Source organism: Marmota monax, unplaced genomic scaffold, assembly GCF_021218885.2.
Source record: "Marmota monax isolate L192 unplaced genomic scaffold, Marmota_monax_Labrador192_F-V1.1 WCK01_AAM20220418_F8-fsc00017, whole genome shotgun sequence".
NCBI lineage: Eukaryota > Metazoa > Chordata > Mammalia > Rodentia > Sciuridae > Marmota > Marmota monax.
Window position 1 is genome coordinate 21,757,530 of NW_026695241.1, and position 21,791 is coordinate 21,779,320.

Genomic DNA, 21,791 nt, shown 5'->3' on the forward strand with positions numbered 1-21,791 from the left:
ACTCCCTTAAGAATTTAGATTCAGCAAAGTAAGAGACCACCTACTTTACCACACCCTTGCTAACAACATGTTCTGTTAGCCATTGCTTAGATTCTGCCAAACCCTATAGGTAAAATATGGAAATTTCAGTATAATTTTAATTTTAATTTCTCTTAGGACCAAGAAATTTGAACACTTTTTCTTTTAATGAACCATCTTTATCGTTTGCCATTTGGCTAATGGTAAATTTGTTTTTGTTTCTAAGTAATAATTATTAGATTCATTGATTAATTTAAAAAAAGACTAGGCCTGGGAATATAGCTCAGTTGATAGAATGCTTGCCTCACACGCACAAGGCCCTGGGTTCAATCTCCACCACCACCAAAAATAAAATAAAAAATAAAAAAAATACTGAATGCTTGTTATGTTCTAGTCACTATGCTAGGACATAGCAAGTGAACAAGACAGATAAGGTCACTGCCCTCAGGAGGCATCACAATACCAGAGCTTAAATTATACTGCAGAGCTATAGTAACAAAAACGGCATGGTACTGGCACCAAAACCAATAGTACAAGACCAATAGTACATGGGCTGGAGATGTGGCTCAAGCGGTAGCGTGCTCGTCTGGCATGCGTGCGGCCCGGGTTCGATCCTCAGCACCACATACAAACAAAGATGTTGTGTCTGCCGAAAACTAAAAAATAAATAAATAAATATTTTTTTTTTTAAAAAAAAAGACCAATAGTACAGAAAAGAAGACATATAGAGAAACCCACATAATTACAGTTATTTCATACTATTCAAAGGTGCCAGGCTGGGGATGTGGCTCAAGCGGTAGCGCGCTCGCCTGGCATGCGTGCGGCCCGGGTTCGATCCTTAGCACCACATACAAAAACAAAGATGTTGTGTCCGCCGAAAACTAAAAAATAAGTATTAAAAAATTCTCTCTATCTCTCACTCTCTCTTAAAAAAACAAAGGTGCCACAAAAATACATTGGAGAGGGCTGGGTTGTAGCTCAGTACAAGAGTGCTTGCCTACCATGTGTGAGGCATTGGGTTCAATTCTCAGCACCACATATAACTAAGTAAAATAAAGGTCCATCAACAACTAAAAAAATATTAAGAAAAAATACATTGGAGAAAAGATAGCCTCTTCAACAAACGGTGCTGGGAAAACTGAAAATCCATATGTAGCAAAATGAAATTAGATACCCATCTCTCACCCTGCACAAAACTCAAGAGTGGATCAAGGACCTAGACATTAGACCAGACTTTGCACCTACTAGAAGAAAAAGTAGGCCCAACTCTCCATCATGTTGGCTTAGGAACTGACTTCCTCAACAAGACTTATAGAGCACAAGAAATAAAATCGAGAATCAATAAATGTGCCAGGTGCAGTGGCACGTGCCTGTAATCCCAGCAGCTGAGGCAGGAGGATCATGAATTCAAGGACAGCCTCAGCAAAAGTGAGGCACTAAGCAACTCAGTGAGACCCTGTCTCTAAATAAAATACAAAATAGGGCTGGGGATGTGTCTCAGTGGTCAAGTGCCCCTGAATTCGATCCTTAGTACCACCCTCCCAAAAGAATCAATAAACAGGATGGTATAAGACTAAAACGCCTCTTCACAGCAAAGGAAACAATCAAAAATATGAAGAGAGAGCCTATAGCATGGGAGAAAATCTTTGCCACCTGCTACTAGGGCATTAATCTCAAGGATATACAAAGTACTCAAAAAACTTAACAGCAAAAAAGCAAATAACCTAGTCAATAAATGGGCAAAGGAACCAAACAGATACTTCACAAAAGAGAAAATAGTATTGGTCAACAAATATATGAAAAAATGTTCAACATCTCTAGCAATGAGAGAAATGCAAATTAAAACTACACTGAGATTTCATCTTACTCCAGTCAGAAGAGCAATTATCAAGAATACAAGTGACAATAAATGTTGTCCAGGATGTGAGGGATGGGAGAGGTATGCTCATACATTGCTGGTGGGACTGCAAATTGGTGCAACCACCATGGAAAACAGTATGGAGATACCTTAGAAAACTTGGAATGAAGCCAACATTCAACTCAGTCATCCCACTCATCGGCAAAAACACAAAGGACTTAAAATCAGCATACCATAGTGCCACAGCTACTTCAATGTTTAAAGCAGTTCAATTGACGATAGCTAAGCTATGGAACCAACCTAGTTGCTGGTGCCCTTCAACAGACGAATGGATAAGGAAAATGTGGTACATATACATGACGGAATATTATTCAGCCATAAAGAAGAATGAAATTATGGCATCTGTCACTAAATGGTTGAAACTGGAGACTATCATGCTAAGTGAAATAAGCCAACCCCAAAAAACTGAAAGCCAAGGGCTGCGGATGTGGCTCAAGCGGTAGCGCACTTGCCTGGCATGCGCGCAGCCCGGGTTTGATCCTCAACACCACATACAAAAAAACAAAGATGTTGTGTCCGCCAAGAACTAAAAAATAAATATTAAAAATTCTCTCTCTCTCTCTCTCTAAAAAAACAAAACAAACAAACAAAAAAAAACTGAAAGCCAAATGTACTCTGATGTGGATGCTAACTCACAATACGGTAGGGGATGGGGAATGGGAAGTTCCTTGGATTAGAGAAAAGGGAATGATGGGAAGGGAGAGAGATGGGAATAGGAAAGACAGTAGAATAAATCAGACATAACTTTCCTATGTTCATGTATGAATACATGACCAGTGTAACCCCGCATCATGTACAATCCCAGGAATGGGAAGTTATACTCCATGTATGTATGATATGCCAAAATATATTCCACTGTCCCGTATAATGAAAAAGAACAAATACAAAATTATATATAAAAAAAAGGTCCCTGCTCTCATGTACAGCTCTGAAACAGAGAGACAGCCAATAAAGATAATTACAGAGTACAATAGTACTATAAAAGAAATAAACAGAATGGTAGAGAACACCTGGGATGGGTCTACTTTTGGACAATATGACCAGAAAATACCTGAGCTGAGACTGAAGGTTGAAAAGATATGAAAGGCTTATTGTAAAGGGATTAACTCAGCACCTGAGGGTTGTCCAAACCATGCATACGACAAAATAAGCTTCAGTCTCTGCCTATTTCCTGCAAGATACTCTTGAGTCCTTGGAATATCTTGCCTGTTAAGATTGTTTATATCTTTAAGAGGACTTGGGTAAAACCAGCTACTTTATGCTAGAAACAATGATCTACAGTAGGGCTTTGGGTCACATAGTATCAGCCTGATCTCTGAAGGGGATAGAGAAATAGAGCCATGTCTATTTGTCCCAACCCTAATAAAAACACTGGACACCAAGGTCGGGTGTGCTTCCCTGGTTGGCAAAACTCTGATAAGAGTATTGTCAAAACCTGTTGCCAAAAGAATTAAGTGCCATCTATAAAACTCCACTGGGAAAAGACAACTGGAAGCTTGTGCCTGTGTCCCCTGGGCCCTGCCTATGTGCCTTCTTCTACTAAAGTTAATCTGGGTTTTTTTGTTTTGTTTTGTTTTGTGGTGCTGGGGATTGAACCCAGGGCCTTGTGCATGCAAGGAAGCACTTTACCAACTGAGCTATATCCCCAGCCCTTGCTAAGATTAATCTGGATCCTTTCACTGTAATAAACTGTAATTTGAATATAAAAGCTTTTGGTAGTTCTGTAAATCATTCAGATGCATTATTGAACCTGAGGGTGGCCTTGGGAGCCCCCCAAATCCTGTATACTGAAAACTACAAAATATTGCTATTAAAGAAATTAAAGATCAAAAGCAAAAGTAGACAGTGTACCAAACTTAAAAACAGCACATAACGTTAAAAAAAAAAAAAATCAACCAAGAAAAAAGGTAATCTGTAAATAGGAGAAAACACCTGCAAATCATATCTAAATAATGTACTAAATTTCATTTCACACTACCTTGAATGGCCACCATCAAAATAACAAACTAGGGGCTAGGATTTAGCTCAGTAGTAGAGTGCTTGTTAGCATGCTTGAGGCCATGGCTGGATCCCCAGCACTGGGGGGGGGGGGGGGGGGGGGCGCGGGGGGAATTACCAGAAATAACAAACAGGTGATGATGGGAAGAAAATGCAACTCCTATGCATTGTTGGTGGTAATGTAAAATGGTGCAACCACTAAGAAAAATAATTTAGAGGGATCTCAAAAATTTAAAAATATAATTAGCATATAATCCAGCAATCCCAAAAGAATTGAGTTGAAAAAGGATCTCAAGAGATACTTCCATACCTACGTTCACCGTAGCATTACTCACTATAGTCAAGAATAAGAATTATGGGGCCAGGGTTTGGCTCAATGGTAGATCACTTGCCTAGTATGTGTGAGGCACTGGGTTCAATCTTCAGCACCACATAAACATAAATGAAGAAAATAGGGCTGGGGCACTTGCCTACTTGCCTGGCATGTGTGAGGCATTGGGTTCGATTCTCAGCACCATGTATAAATAAATAAAGATCTATCAACAACTATAAAATTTTTTTAAAAAGGTATTTATCCATCTACAACTAATATATACATATATGAGGTAGGCCAAACACTGGAGAAAATATTTACAAATATATGTATCATAGAGGACTTGTATCCAGAAATATTAAGAACTCACAAAATCCAATAAGAAAGCAATATAGGGAAGAGATTTGAACAGACACGTCACTAAAGATGGTATCAATGACAAACACATGAAAAGACACTCAACACCAATACTCATTAGAGAAATGTGAATTAAAACCACAATGGGATAGTACTGCATACACACTAAAAGGTCTAAGAATTAAAGACTGATTGTGTCAAGTGCTGGCATGATGTGGAGGAACTCTTATATATTGCTAGAAGGAATGTAAAACTATATAAACAATTTGGAAAATTGGTAGTATCTTAAAAAGTTGAATAAAACCTACCATATTAGATCATATTTTACCTCAGACTTTACCCAAGGTAAATGAAAACATTTGTTCAAAGATTTGTACATAAATATTCATAGTACTTTACCTCAAAACTAGAAAATGACCTAAAGATCCAAACAAGTAAATGGATTAAAAGAAAAAAAAAAAAAAGAGGCATATACTTACAAAGAATGCAAAGCAGGGATAAAAAGGAATAAACTACATAAACTATTGATAATTTAACATTGATAACTCTCAAAATAATTATTCTGAAAGACAGACAAAAGAGTCTGCATGATTCCATTAAAATAGGTTTATTGTGATATAAATGGTACATAAGTCTAGGAAACAAAAACCACAATATAGTGGCAAAAATTTGTTGGTGGTTGCCTCAGAAGAGGCAAGGATAAGAGTAAAAGATTACAAAAGGAAAAAGAGGTAACTTTTTTTTTTTTTAAATGTGTGTTTTTTAGTTGTTGATGAACCTTTATTTTATTCATTTATTTATATGCAGTGCTGAGAATTGAACCCAGTGCCTCCCACATGCCAGGCAAGTACTCCACCACTGAGCCACAACCCCAAGAGGTAACTTTTGGGGTGATTGATATATTCAATATTTTGACTGCTGTGGTTATTTCAAGGGTATAATGAGAGGAAGATGATAGAAGAAATATGAGGGATTTCCAAAATGAAAAAAACCTTGGTAGCTAAAAATTAGAATGATTTAGGCATAGCATTATTTTCAAGGCTAATTTAAAAAATTTTAAAAAAACCTTTTCATTATGGAAAAAGTGCAAACAAGTACTATCAGAAGTTCATAGTGAAGCCCCATGTGAAATTTATTCATAGCTAATCTTGTTTCTTTATTCTTACATCCACTTTATCTCTCTGGAATTATTTTAAGGCAAATCTCAGGTATATCATTTCCTTCATAAATATTTTAGTATGTATTCCTAAAAGATAGGAACTTAAAGGCTTTAGCATATGATTTGATAGTTCATTTCTTTCAAAAAAGAATTTAGAGGGCTGGGGTTGTGGCTCAGTAGTAGTGCACTTTCCTAGCACATGTGAGGCCCTGGGTTCAATCCTCAGCACCACATAAAAATAAAAATAAATAAATAAATAAAGGTATTGTGTCCATCTACAACTTAAAAAAAAGAAAAGAATTTAGAGCAGTTTTAGGCTCAGAGCAAAACACAGCAGAAAGTAGGGTTCCCATTAACCCCTTGCCCACACATGTACATAAACAGCCCCTTCCATTATCAACATCATGGCACCAGAGTAGTTCATTTATTACAATGGATGAACCTATACTCACATGTCATTGTCACTCAAAACCCACAGGGGCCCACCAGGGTTTAATCTTAGTGTACATTCTGCAGGATTGGACAAGTGTACATGACACCTATCTACCACTCTACCAGTGCAGTACTTCTGTCCCACTCTCTTTCCTAACCATTGATCTTTCAACTGTCTCCATAGTTTTTGCTCTTAAAGGCCTTCTTTCCTTTCCTTCCCTCCTTCCTTCCCTCCCTCCCTCCCTCCCTTCCTTCCTTCCTTCCTGGGGCTGGGGCTCAGTGGTAGAGTGCTAGCCTAGCATGCACGAAGCACTGGGTTTGATCCTCAGCACCACATAAAAATAAAATAAAGGTAGTGTGTCCACCCACAACTAAAAAAATATATTTTTTTAAAAATAATTCTTCTTCTTTTTAATCGTAGTTAGTTGAATACTATGCCTTTTATTTATTTATTTTAAATGTTTATTTTTTAGTTGTAGTTGGACACAAAGGTATTGTACCTTTTTTAAAATTTATTTTTATATGGTGTAGAGGATCAAACCCAGGGCCTCACACATGCTAGGCCAGCACTCTACTGCTAAGCCACAACCCCAGCCCCCTTATTTATTTTTATGTGGTGCTGAGGATCGAACCCAGCGCCTCACATGTGCAAGGCAAGTGTTCTACCACTGAGCCACAAACCTCAGCCCCTAAAAAATATTTTTTAAAATTTATTTATTTATTTATTTATTTTTTTTAGTTTTCGGCGGACACAACATCTATGTTTGTATGTGGTGCTGAGGATCGAACCCGGGCTGCACGCACGCCAGGCGAGCTCGCTACCGATTGAGCCACATCCCCAGCCCCATAAAATTTATTTATTCTAATTTGTTATACATGACAGCAGAATGCATTTTAACTCATAGTACACATATAGACCATAATTTTTCATATCTTTGGTTGTACACAAAGTAGAGTCACACCATTTATGTCTTCATAAATGTATTTAGGGTAATGATGCCCACCTCATTCCAACATCTTTCCTACCCCCCATCCCCCTTCCCTTTCCCTCCCTCCCCTTTGCCCTATCTAAAGTTCCTCCATTCCTCCCCACACACCCCCCCATTATGGATCAGCATCCATATATTAGAGAAAACATTTGCATTTGGCTTTTGGGATTGGCTTACTTCACTTGCATGATATTTTTCAACTCCATCTGTTCACCTACAAATACCATGATTTTATTCTCTTTTAATGACGAGTAATATTCCATTGTGTACATATACCACAGTTTTAAAAGGCTATTCTTAAAGCTCAGAAAAACCAGTGTTGTAGCCATTATAAATTATTTCATTTCAGTGGCAAAGAGAAAGATTACTCACTATATAAACGTTGTGAGTCTCAAGGAGGGTGGGGTCCTGTGGGAAGGGCGAGTGTGTGGGAGGCTAACCCTCAGAGCCAGGTTCCTCAGAGCCTCTGCAGCACTTTATCAGGGCTTCATTTACATGCATGCACTCTGAGAACATGATGCAAGCATAGATCCAGCCATACAAGGCCTATGCACCTTGAAATGGGAAGGTTATTTCTTAAGCAGCAAAATGTAAATATTAGTATTTGCCTGGATTTTTAAAAAATTATTTCTACAATTTTTTATTTATTATTTGTTTATATGGTGCCGAGGATCGAACCCAGTGCCTCATGCATTCAAAGCAAGCGCTCAACCACTGAGCTACAACCCTACCCCTTATTTCTAAAATTGTAAGAAATGTTATAAGTTTATGACACAGAAAGTAAGTATCCTCTCTAATCTCATACCCACATATGATCCACAATATGAAACGGTGAGCAATATAATCCACTTTTAGATTTGTTTTGTTTTGTTGAGATAGAGTCTTGTTATGTTGCCCAGGCTGGTCTTAAACTCCTGGAATCAAGCAACCCTCAGACTCTCCTTAGCCTATCGAGTGGCTGGAACTACAGCTGAACACCCCTGTACCTGGCACACTTTTCGGATTTTTTTTTTGTTGTTGATAATGTTATTAGGGGGTTGAACACAGGGGTGGCTCTACCACTGAGCTACATCCCCGGACCCTTTTAAATTTTATTTTGAGACAGGGTCTCACAGAGTTGCTGAGGCTGGCCTCAAACTTGTGATGCTCCAACTTCAGCCTCCTGTTGCTGGGATTACAAGCATGCACCACCACGCATGCACCACCATGCATGTCATCAATTTTAGATATTTTTAAAAAAATCTATTCTACAATTTACTTTATCATTTAATGTATTCAAATACATTTCTATTCTGGACATACAAATATACCTCATTATTAAATATAACATCATAATAATACTATTGACAATTTTGATAATTTAATGAAAAGTATATGCCAGACAGTATGCTAAGAACATCTAGTGAATTATCTTAATCTTAAAACTCTTTAAATTTATTACTATAAACTTCATTTAAAGATAAAGAAACAAAAGGTTAACAAGGACAGATAATTTGCCAAAAGATCATAGAGCTAAGAAGTTCTCGAGCAGAGATTCAAAAGGAGACAATTTAATCAAAAACCTTTGTTAGCCATAACCTTGTACTACTAACCAGGAAAACCATAAGTAAGTAATGCCCCAATGATGAAGATGTGAGATCATCTCCAAATTCTCACTACTACAAAGAATGCTTCTTTTTTTCCAGTGTTGAGGATGGAATCCAGGACCTTGCACATGCTAGGCAAAGCTCTACCAATGAACCATATCTTTAGCCCTTAATAAAAATTCTTGTCTGTTTCCTGGCAGTCTTATTGTAATATATTTATAAAATAAATTTCTAGAAGTGGAAATGCTGAGTGCCATTATGCATTATAAGTCTTTGCCCTAGTCTGTTTTTTGACTCGGTTCATGGCAGTTTTTGCCACACTCAAGTTTATAATTTTGTGTAATTGCATACAGACAGGTGATTTTACAAAGAAAACGAAAACTTTACAATGCCTCAAATTCTAATGTTTTTCAACATATACACATATAGGACTGGGATGTAGCTCAGCGGTAGAGGGCTTGCCTAGTATACACCAGTCCCTGAATTCAATCCCCAGCACCACAAAAAGAAGAAAGAATAATCCCATAAGACTTTGGTACAGAAGCATCAAGAAGACAAACTGCTTCTCGTAAAATGAATTTTTCTTAGCAATATTCAGGGAAGTTGTGGTTAATTTTTACAAAGCCTTGCTATCTAATTCATTTAAAAATAAATTACACCTTAAGGAAATTGCCATTAAAAAAACAAAAAACAAGACTTTATTGTTTGGATTTCTACAATTAGAAATGAGGTATTCTAAGCTTGCACTACTGGATGAATTGGAAGAGTAACTTAACCAAAAAACTGGCAAGTTAAGTGGAAAACTTGAAAACATTTTTAATCATAGGCAATATAATTCCAACAACAGATAGAAGTCCAGCCGGCACCTGCCCAAGCTTTGCCATTCCCTGGAGTCAGAGGTGTAACCATTATTAGTGTATGCCAAAAAGGACTGTCATTTCCCTGAACAATTGACTAACAGGTTAGAGATAATATTTAACATTTATGGGGCTGTTGTGTTAGGCTTGTTAGTGTTTCTTGACAAATTATTGAGATCTGTGCTTAAGATTTTCAACTTTATTGTCAAGCAAAAGCTAGTACAATCTTCTAGAGGTCAACAAGATTTTCAGTTCTTTTCCTCCTCACTTCACTTTAACATAACTAGGAAAACAAATTCATTATTTCAAGCAATACACTGTCAGGATGATGGGACCTGTAGGTCCAATTCAGTTTGCAGTTAGAGCACCCTTTTTAAAATTTTTCTCTTCTCAATGTGCCAAGTAGTTAAATATTATTTAAACAGTTTGTAGATTTGCTTTCTGTTTGATTTTATAGATTTTTCACACTCAAAAAAGTAATCAGGGGTGGGTTGTGGCTCAGTGGCAAAGCACTCGCCTAGCATGTGCAAGGTCCTGGGTTTGATCCTCAGCACCACATAAAAATAAATAAAATAAAGGTATTGTGTCCAACTACAACTAAAAAATAAATATTAAAAAAAAAGTGATCCAGGCATCATCCAAGAAATGACACTATTTCTGCCAGTCTATGTTTGATTTGCTGACAATTTACTAAAGTTCTCTGCATCTAATGTTTCAACATTTGGAAAGATTATTGTGGTTGACCTTCATTTATAAAGACCAGACACACCTTTTTTAAAAAAGTTTGTTTTAGTTGTAGATAGGCACAATGCCTTCATTTTTTTTTTATGTTTATATGGTGCTGAGGATCAAATCCAGTGCTTCACACATGCTAGGTAAGCACTCCACCACTGTGCTGCAACCCCAGCCCAAAAGATGAGGCATATTTTAATGCCAATTTGGCAGCTGAAAGTAGATTAACATATGTTCTTTAGCAATTCCTGGTCTTTCAATGATTACTACAAATGACTGATAATTTTCTACTCTAAATCAAAAATCTGTTGACAATTTATTTCCTTAAGGACTAAGAAATGTGGTCAGGATAAACTAATATGAAAAAAACATTGAAGTTTCAACTTACAAATATAATTGTTTTTCTCTAATGTCATTTTAGTTCTTTATGCAAATGCAGTTGCTCCCAAATTACAGTTCCCAGAGCAGAAACAATGGCAAAACGTGGCAACTGGTCACACATACAAGTTCTGGCCCCATCCCAGATACAAATCAGGAATTTGGTTTGGGGCCAAAGAATTTCCTCCAGGGAATTCCAATGAACAGTAAGGTCTCAACACCAGGCTGCAAGATATAGTCCATAAGGCTTCAATAACAATATAAACGGGGCTGGGGTTTTGGCTCAGCGGTAGAGTGCTCACCTAGCACATGCGAGGCAACGAGTTCAATCCTCAGCACCACATAAAAAAATAAATTAAATAAATGTATTATGTCCAACTATAAATATACACATATATACGTATATATGTATATGTGTGTGTATATATAAATTACTAAACTACTTCTAGATTTCTTTCAAAAAACTTTACTCTTTTATATCTTAGAAAAGCAGAACAGGTCCAATTGATCCACAAAAAAGATGTAAATCTATACCAAATCAAAACCATGAATTTTCACTATTGTGAAGTTTACATTTTCAATTTCACCTGTGATAGAGGACAGAGACATGAGTGGTAGGCACATGAGGAATAATTCTATAAAATGAGCCCACTATGCTGACACCCATATGCTTTCTCTTAAAAAATAATTTACCTGTAGCCCTGCCTGGCTTAAATCCACAGGTATGTTACATTCTGCAGCAAACAACCTGTTATCGGCAGGAGAAATGCAGGCTCTGAAGTACCTACAGGAAGAACACAAGACCCTGAACACGGGGAATTTTCTGACCCTGCATAGACCAGACAGATCCCAGAACTCGAGCAGATAAGGATAATTCCCCCTAACCATAAAATCTGTAAGAATAGGTTCTAGTTAGAGCCAGTCAGCAACTGTTATGGCAGTGGTCATCCTGTATCAGTCAAAAGTCAAGAGGTAGACTGGGTGGGACTCTCTGGAAACTTTCCTAGGATCCCTAATAAAACTGGAGGGCAGGAGAGGTGCACTGTCCCTTACCTCTCTGAGAGGACCTACTCTCTCCCTTACGAGTGTCTGTCCTCTTTTCCCCTTTCCTATCCCTTCTAATAAATTCATGCCTGTTAATCTGGGCAACATGTCTGGAATCTTTGTGGCATGATCACAAGACTCAGGCTTGAAGGAGGTCTCTGCACTGCCTCAGTTTCCTGGCAGATTCCAGTCCTATAACAGTCTGGATTCAGCACATCCTATAATGTCTGTAGAAATGGAATGCAGGCTGACTTCTAGCAAAAATACAACAAGTCAAGGAAAAAGCTCGCCTGTCAAAATTTTGCAACAGAAAAATAAAACCCTATAAATTAATATAAAAGAAGTAAACCAAAAGATTATGATAATAATCTATTGTCTATTGACAAACCATGTGCCCAATGATCTTATCAGAACTATTTTAATACCCAGTTTATAAATAAAGAAGTTCAGATATGTCACAACTTGTACACTTTGCCCTTTTTCAGAAACAGCTGAATCATTAGTCAGTCTATCTTCTAGTCTCCAGTCCCTAAAGACACAGCCAACCAAAAGCCAAAACAAATGTGAAGGCCATGCTGGCTTTTAGTTAGAGGTAGAAGGTAAAGAAATGAAAGGCAGTGAAACCTTCACCTGAATGTCATCTCTAAGGGGAGCCAGGATGCATATTCCTGAGGGAAAATAATAAAATGGATTCTCCAGTGGGCTCTTATGACAGATCAAGCTATCATTTGCTAGATGTTCTACATAACAATTATAGATGTGCCCCACATGAAGAGAGCAATGCAGATGCAACATGGCAGCCAGAGCAGAGATATGAGATGGCTAAGGAAGTGCACCCAGAGAAGAGGGAGCCCAGAAAACCTCTACAAGAAAGCTGAAGTCTTTAGCAACTGATAGGATTCACTTCAGACTTTTATTTGCAGCTATCAAATCTTAAAATTTCTCTTTCTAGCTAGCATGAGGAAAAAACTCTAAAACTTCTTTGTTCTTTTCCTGGGAGATTTGTATTGTTTTAGATATACTGGATGTCCAAAAAACTCTACCAGATATGGTCAACAAATAAAAAAGTAAAAGAGGGGCTGGGGATGTGGCTCAAGTGGTAGCACACTTGCCTGGCATGCGTGAGACACTGGGTTCGACCCTCAGTACCACATAAAAATAAAAAATAAATAAATAAAACTAAAATATAAAATTTTTTTTTAAAAAAAGTAAAAGAATTCCAAAAAAGTGAAAAGATGAGAACAAAGCAACAGGCCCTCTCATCTGGCACTGGCAGGGATCAAGATGTTTTATAAGGGTTAGTTTTTCAGATAACCAAAACTTGAAGGATAAATGCAAACTTTTACAATTTTTAATATAAATTTTCTATAATGCATTATAACCATTTCAATCTTACAAACTCCAGTTATCAAAAAGTGTGCTCTCAAAGGCTCCACAATATCAAGCTTTTTTTGGTTTCTTTTACATCAGCTGTTCTAACTTCCCCATTATTCCAGTGTGCCATCACAGAACCCCTTGAATGTCCACTCTCTTTCCAAAGACTCCTCAGGTAACATATTGCCTTTGTGTACTTTCCCTCATATTAAAAAGTTTTCCTGCTAGGCAGGTGGCACTTACTTGTAATACCAGTGGCTTGGGAGGCTGAGGCAGGAGGATCACGAGTTCAAAGCCAGCCTCAGCAAAAGCGAGGCACTAAGCAACTCAGTGAGACCCTGTCTCTAAAACACAAAAAAGGGTTGGAGACGTGGCTCAGTGGTTGAGTGCCCCTGAGCTCCATCCCTGGTACGGGGGAAAAAAAAAAAAAAAAAAGAAATTTTTTTTCCCTTTCTAACTTTTTTTTTTTAATTATGAGATGAGGTAACTATGAAATAGAACCAAACCAAAGGCCAAATGTTCTCTCCAATATTCAGATGCTGACTCACAATAGGGTGGGAGTGGAGGTTCACCAAATTAGAGAAGGGGGATGGGGGAGGAAAATGGGAGGATGGGAATGGAAAACAAAGGGGAAAGTTACCACGATTACCCTTCTTTTTCTTTTCCTAATTTTTCAGTATATTGTATATTATACAATATTGTATATTATACTATGACTGAACAGCTGACTACACAGAAATTTTGGGTTGAGTACTTTACTTCAGTCTTTATAAAAAATAAAAAGATTTTTTTTTCATATTTAGGCCTGCCAAATCTATAATAAACATTTTTCTTAAAAAAAGATTTTGGGGGGGTGTACAGGGAATTGAACCCAGGGGTATTTTACCACTGAGCTGCGTTCCACAGACCTTTTTTTTTTAAAAAAAAAAAAGAGAGAGAGAGAGAGAATTTTTTAATATTTATTTTTTAGTTTCAGGACACAACACCTTTATTTTATTTTTATGTGGTGCAGAGGATCAAACTCAGCACCCCGCGCATGCCAGGCGAGTGCGCTACCGCTTGAGCCACATCCCCAGCCCTCCCCAGACCTTTTTATTTATTTTCTTTTTAGACAGGGTCTTGCTAAGTTGTTGATGGTCTTCCTAAATTGCCCAAGCTGGCTTCAAACTTGCAATCCTCCTGTCTTAGCCTCTTGAGTCACTGGGATTATAGGCAAGCACCACCATGTCCAGCTCTAAAACTATTTTTAATTGAAAAATTATGAATACATTCCTCATCACCACCATCATTATTTTTACTTTATCTTTTTGCAGTACTAGAGATTGAACCCAGGGGTTCTGTACCACTGAGCTATACCCCAGTTCTTTTTCTAATTTTAGACAGTGTCTTGCTAAATTTGCCAGGCTGACTTAGAATTTATAACCCTTTTGTCTAAGCCTCCCAAATAACTGGGATTACAGGAATGTGTGGATTACAGGAATGTGCCACCAAGCCCAGCTAAATACTACACATTTTTAAAGGAAAGATCAATTCCCTTACTTAAAATATTTAAACTATGGACCATAAACAAAATGAAACTAAGACTTGGAGAAAATATATGAAAAGCATATAAACAACATGAGCTAATTACCCCCCAAAATATCTATTTCTATAAAATCAGTAAGAAAAAGACACACAACCAATAAAAGAATGGGAAAAGAACATAAAGGCACAATTCACAAAAAAGAAAGCAAAAATGTCCAATAAGCTTAAGAAAAATTATGAATATACAACTAAAATAGCATGAAGGCTGGGGGGTATAGCTCAGTGGTAGAATGCATGCTCAGCATGCACAAGGCCCTGGGTACAATCCCAGCACCCATCTCTCTCTCTTTCTTTCTTTCTTTCCTTTTTTTTAAAAAAAAAGAAAAAAAAAAGGTCTGGGGAACGCAGCTCAGTGGTAAAATACCCCTGGGTTCAATTCCCTGTACACCCCTCCAAAATCTTTTTTTAAGAAAAACAAATAAATAAATAAATGATACACCATTTTAATCCCATCAAAATGACAGGCAACAAGTTAGACAACAGTCATAACTGTCTTAACTAAATTATGTCATCAAGGATGTTAAAGAAAGGACCCATCAACATATTCCTAAAAATTATGTATTTCCCAGTAAACGGATGGAACTGGATGCTATCATGCTAAATAAAATAAGCCAACCCCAAAAAAACCAAAGGCCAAATGTTCTCCCCAATATGCAGATGCTGACTCACAATAAGATGGGAGTGGAGGTTCACCAAATTGGAGAAGGGGGGATGGGGGGATGGGAATAGAAAAGACAATACAATGAATCTGACATAACTTTCCTTTTGTTCTACTGTCATGCATAAACAATTAAATACATATATATGCTCCTGACATAAAATCATCTTGAACAGCATTCTGGCAATCGTTAAAATAGTTTAAGATCCATACAATAAATCACAGAAACTATTCTTGAGAAATTCAACACATGTGCACAAGGATTAATGAATGAGAATGTGACTGCAGCACTGCCAGTCACTGTGAAAATTGGAAACTACCTAATATTCATAAACAGAATAATTTTTATATTTGCACAAGAGGAGAAAATAAATGAAGGACTACATGCATGTCTATATACATAAATTCTAAAAACTAATCCTATACTTACATGTTTAAATTTCAAAAATGTAGGAACTTTCTTTTACAACTTTTATTAGACACATACATTTATACATAGTTCTAAAACATGAACAGTATTATTTAATAAAAATTGCTTATGTATATGAAGAGAATTTTGAGATTATCTAGTAAATCGCCTACTTCTACAGACGAGAAAAATGAGGAATCCTAAACCATCAGAATGTAAAAAACTTCAAGCCATCTAATCCTCTAGTTTGAGTGCCCATTCTGTGAACTATCCCTCTGTAGATCTGGCTGGTAGACTTATCTGTCCTTTGTGACTGATTTTAGCAACAAGTACACACTAGCCCAGAAGGCAAACCTTGCAGAGACTATAGCTAGCCTTGTTTTCCTCCAAGCTGGCTCCATTTTCTAAAAATCCTACCAATTTTCTGTCATCTCACAAGCCTTCAGTGGAATAAGGTGGGAGTGGAGGTTCACTTAATCTGTAATGATTAGCTAATGGGTTTGCAGGCAGATTTGATGTCTGTGTACAGTCAGTGAAGAGTCTCCATGTCCCATGCCACGTAACACAGCTCCTTACCTGATTCCCTCCTTTGAACTTAATCCTCACATTGTGCAATCATTTTGTTGATGAACATTTATTAAACACTGTCAGGAACCTTACCAGATACTGGGAAAAATAAATAAAATGCTCTCAGCCCATGGAAGACTAAGAGCAAGACAGGTAAAATGTGGACTGTGACATGCTCACACTTCAGGAAGTTGGAGAAGGCTTCAACTGAGGTGGTGATATCTGAGCCAGAGAGGAAATGCATTAAAGTCTGTCTTAAACAGCCTTGCAAAGCTGGGAGTGGTAGAGCACTTGGCTAGTACAAAGGAAGCCCTGGGTGTCATCCTCAGTACCAAAAAAAATTTAAAAAAACCAACACTCGCCTTTTGTCCCCCAGCACAGAAGGGTTCAACGCTTTGCTCTCAGTAGAAGTTCACAAATACATACATTTAGCATAGTAGAAAAAGCCTGCCCATCTCCTTTAGCATCTCTTGGAAGTAAGGGAGCTGACAACTTAACCCACAATCTGGCAAGGGAAGTTTCAGAGGCTGACACTGTACCTGGCTACGTACAGAATTGCTCAGGTGGTTGTCCTCAGACATCTGTGCATTCTGGAAATAGGACAAGGGTGCAGGTAACTCTGTCATTGGAGCAACTGTATAGAAATACTTTTTCACAGAAAACAAAGCTTCCTGGGGCTCTGAAAGGGAAAAACAGAACTTTTTCACTACAATTACACTTTTATTTTTTAATCTCTTTTATAAATTAAATCCAGCAAAAACAAACCTTTCTTTCATGTGTTCTCCTCCAAGCCAAGCTGTCTAAGGACCTTGAAGGCTGTTGTCACTTGTAGGCTCCTGTATCAGATCTGAAATGGGATTTAATCAGGTCAGTCCTAGTTGGTCAAATCCTAGTAAATCAGTTCATACTCATTAAATACTTACAAGGCCAACTTGCAAACCAGAAATGTGGAACTTTGCCATGATCTTTGACTGAGAGATGCACTGTCAGCTCAAGGCACCTCTCTGACAATGAGATCTCAAATACAAAGATACTCAACTATTTTAGATTAACAGTAAAGAGAGAAGATTTTAAAGACGGTTTAATACTTCTTTTGCCATGCTAACCACTCCAATCAATATATATAGTGTGTGTGGTAGTGGGGATTCAACTCCAGGGCATTTTACCACTGAGCTACATCTGCAGCCTTTTTTGAGACAGGGTCTCCCTAAATTGCCCATGCTGGCTTCCAACTTGCAATCTTCTGCCTCAGTCTCCTGAGCTGCCGGGATTATAGGCATGTCCCACTGCAACTTAATTTTTATATCTCTATACAATCATTTGTCTATGGGCTGGGGGAGTGGCTCAGGGGTGAAACACTTATATGCATGATGCCCTTAGTTCAAACCCCATCACCACAAAAACAAAACATTTGTCTAATTATTTTTAATTTTGCAAAATTCTTTCTGTTGTCTTATTTTATCCTAATACAATGCCTCAAGGCATAGTAGACAAGTAACATCTATTTCATAAAAGCAGAGGAAGGGGTTAGGGTGTGTGTCAGTACTTAGCATGCCAGAGGCCCTGAGTTCAATCCCCAGCACAAACACACACAAAAAAATCAATAAACTAAAAATTAAAAAGTAGAAAGGGGGTCTGGGGATATAGCTCAGTAGGTAGAGTGCTTGCCTCACATGCAAGAGCCCCTGGGTTCAACCCCCAGCACCACACACAAAAAAAAGAAAGGGATCCAGAAAAGTTCAGTGACTTGTTTATAGACATATAGTCATGGAGAACAGGACACAAATCACAGACTTCTGACTCCCAGCCCCAGGTCTCTCCTTTGCCACCTGGCACAGCTACTTACAGACACAACTGTCTCTCACACTTCAGCCTCCTGGAGGCCACATTCCAATTTGCCTGGCTACCTTAATTTTTACCAGCAAATCCTTTAGGACTTCAACTTTTCATAGAAGAGAATGATCTGTTTACATACCTAAGAAGTATCCTGGAATATACTAAACACAATATCTAAAACATTATCATGGAGGCTGGCAGTGTAGCTCAGGGATAGAGCAACTGCCTGGCACATATGAGGCCCTGGGTTCAAACCTCACAACAAAAATAAAATAAATCATCATCATGTACATGTTTATATTAAAAAGCATTTTGTCAATGTCGCATTTCATTTTCACTGTTAAGTTCATGATTCTCTAACCTTTAAATATTCCAATTTTTTTCTTCTAATTATTTGTCATTTAAAAAAATGCATAAAGCACCTTTTTCCTCTAGTAAAGTTCAAATTAGCCCTCATTTACCTGTATTTGGGTCATTCAAATCATGAAGGTTGTGGGGGTGCTGGGGACCTAATCCAGGGCCTCCTTCAGGCTAGGGCACCTGCACTACCACTGAGCTACACTCCAGCCCCTCATGTCAACTTTTCAACCAACTAGGCATACATGCTCTTATATACCATGTCCACCTTTCTCCTCCCTTCCCCTCAGCCTACAGCCAACTGGCATGGGATCAGCGAGTTGGAAATCAGTATTAAGTAAGACATGGTAAATGTAAATGTTTTAGGATAAAATAAATTGAAAATGCAAATGAAAACAATTACTTTTGGACTGGGGATGTGGCTCAAGCGGTCGCAGGCTCACCTGGCATGCGTTCGGCCCGGGTTTGATCCTCAGTACCACATACAAACAAAGATGTTGTGTCCGCCAAAAACCAAAAAATAAGTATTTTAAAAAATTCTCTCTCTTTAAAAAAAAAACAACAAAAACAAAAAACAATTACTTTTATGGGGGGGGGTGTCTCTTCACTGGAAGAGGGGCTGTGGAAAGCTTTTGGAGTACAGGGACTGTCCTGTTTCTTAACCTGGGTGCCAGCTACAAATGGGTTTCACTTTGTAAAAAAGCACTGAGCTGCAGTCCCATGATCTGTGGCACTTCCATATTATGCTTCAATGAACAGTAAGTAGTCAAAGTAAATGTCCTTACTTTAAACTCCTAGATTTTTATTTTTTATTTATTTTCTACTTCTTTGGGGGGAGGGGAGTTATCAGGGATTTAACCAGGGGCATTAAACCACTGAGCCACATCCCCCCCCCTTTTATTAATATATCTTTAGTTGTTGATGGACCTTTATTTTATTTATTTGTTTATATGCGGTGCTGAGGATCAAACCCAATACTGCACATATGCTAGGCAAGTGCTCTATCATTGAGCCACAAGCCCAGCTCTCCCAGCCCTTTTTTATATTTCATTTAAAGACAGCATCTCACTGAGTTGGTTAAGCACTCACTAATTTACTGAGGTTGGCTTTGAACTTGTGACCCTCCTGCCTCAGCCTCCTGAGCCTCTGGGATTAAAGACATGTGTCCCACACCTTACTAGATTTTTAAGTTAATTGTGTGGTTGAAATTTTAACATTAGTGTACCATTAATGGTGAGCAGAGTACATATTATGCCATTCCTTTCCACAAAAACACTTGCTAACCACAAATTTTTTTTGCTTAAAGATATCACATTGGAAAATTTCTTAACAGTTATGCCCACTGGCTGCTCGTGAAGCCAAAATTAGACAGGCAGTCAGGATTGATAGGTAAATTGAGTCAGGCTGGATCAAGGAGGCCAATTGGAGTGGGTCTGGGAAGTTGCAGACTGCCCCCTGAGGGAATGAAATGCCTTCAGAGCCCTTCCTCCACCCTTACCAAGATACCTTGCCCCTGCTCCAACCTGTTGCTAAGGTAACCTGTCCCAGGAATTGTCCCTCCCTCCCTGGAGTTATAAAAGTAGTTAATTAATGGGTCCTGGGCTGCTCCATCTGGCCCTTCCCCCATTTATCTGCTTCTCACCTTTTGGCCACCCCACCTGAGCTCTCTTGGGCCTACTCACATATGCAGGAAGGAGAGAGATAAGGGGAAGAGAGCAGGAGAACAAAGGAAGCCTGAGACATACAAAAAAGGGCAAAAACCCCTCACTTCTTGGGATACCAGGATATCAGCTATGGCCCCCTTCTTCCTGCTGGAAGGAGTCTATGTTACTCCCTTTTTAAATAAACCCTGCTTTATATGTTTGCCACAGTATTCTTCTCTAATGTTATACCTCAATATATGACAAAGCAGAACTTGTCACCAATAACCGGCGGAATCACTCTGACAACTATATCACTGAAAGTACAGCTCTAGTATAGAAAATCCTTAGAAATCTGTCATTAACTTTTTTTTTTTGGTACCAGGGATTGAACTCAGGGGTACTCAACCATTGAGGCACACCCTCATCCCTATTTTGTAATTGATTTAGAGACAAGGTTTCACTGAGTGGTTTAGTGTCTCATTTTTGCTGAGGCTGGCTTTGAACTCGAAATCCTCCTGCCTCAGCCTCTCCAGCCACTGGGATTACAGGAGTGAGCCTCTGCACCCGGCCATTAACTTTCTTATATGATACGTCATAAACGAAATAAGTAAAAAAGACAGTGTTAGCCAAACAAAACAAAGACAGAAGGCAAGAAAGGGTAATGCAGGTGAACATAAATAAAACATAATAAATGGAATAAAGTATATTACATTTACTGGTAAAATAAAAGCAGGAGAAAGGCGATTATACATTTAAATAAGATCAGAATAACCTATAACCTTGTACTATAAATTTAGAATAATACTAAACAATAAGAAAGTGATTATTCTTTTGCTAAATAAGATAAACACCATCTACTTCCTTACAAAACTCAAGACACTGAGATTTAGCAAACTTATTATCTTCACTGTACTTATTTTACAGATAAAAACATCATGGCAGACAGAAGTTAATTGACCCTGCCCAAGTCAGATCTGGCAAACAAAGGAACTGGATGTTATATTCTATTGCCTTTGTAAAATTCCATCTCTGCCCTATAGGAATTTATAGCAATGAGGGCTAAGATATATTGAGCTGATTTTTATTACCAGTAAAACCTACTGCTTACAAGTAAATGAGATCTTTAACTTCAATAACTGCTCTAACTATAAATTAAAACCTGAAGTACCAAAACCATTCTCCATAGCACAATCCTAGTATTTATTTTTCAAAAGGATGAAGTCTAGTCATTTTAATTTAAACAGTTTCCATTTTTTACCTTTACACAGGATTTGTTCAGCTATTACCAGAATGCAGACAAATTGATCACCATACTGGAGTTTTCTCAAACAAATCTTAACAAGAATTATCAATATCAAGGTTGCCGCTTTAGCATATCAATACCATTTTCAAAGTTTTTCCACAACCATTATTCCATTTGATTTTTTAAAAAAAATCTTGAGGAAAAGAATCAGTACTTACATGTAAAAACAAACAAACAAATACACAAACAACAAAAACTCAGGAAAGGTAAAAGCATTTGCCTCAGCTGGTTAAGGAGCAAGTGAATTAGAAAGTCAGTTTTAGAACCCAGGTCATCTGA

The 21,791-nt window shown here is 37.9% G+C and overlaps 1 protein-coding gene across 2 annotated transcripts in view; it reads right to left on the reverse strand.

The window, feature by feature from the left end:
• The window catches only part of Psen1 (presenilin 1), a 64,223-nt gene that overhangs the window by 38,158 nt on the left and 4,274 nt on the right, over nucleotides 1-21,791 (reverse strand). The window contains exons 2-3 of one of the 2 annotated variants that reach the window (XM_046440961.2): nucleotides 17,139-17,220; nucleotides 16,925-17,052 (exon numbers count right to left, since the gene is read on the reverse strand). In XM_046440961.2, the coding sequence (XP_046296917.1) occupies nucleotides 16,925-16,999 (75 nt within the window). In that variant the 5' untranslated portion in view covers nucleotides 17,000-17,052; nucleotides 17,139-17,220. Of the gene's footprint in view, nucleotides 1-16,912; nucleotides 17,053-17,138; nucleotides 17,221-21,791 lie in introns of both variants that reach the window. The other variant, XM_046440959.2, reaches the window with a different exon arrangement.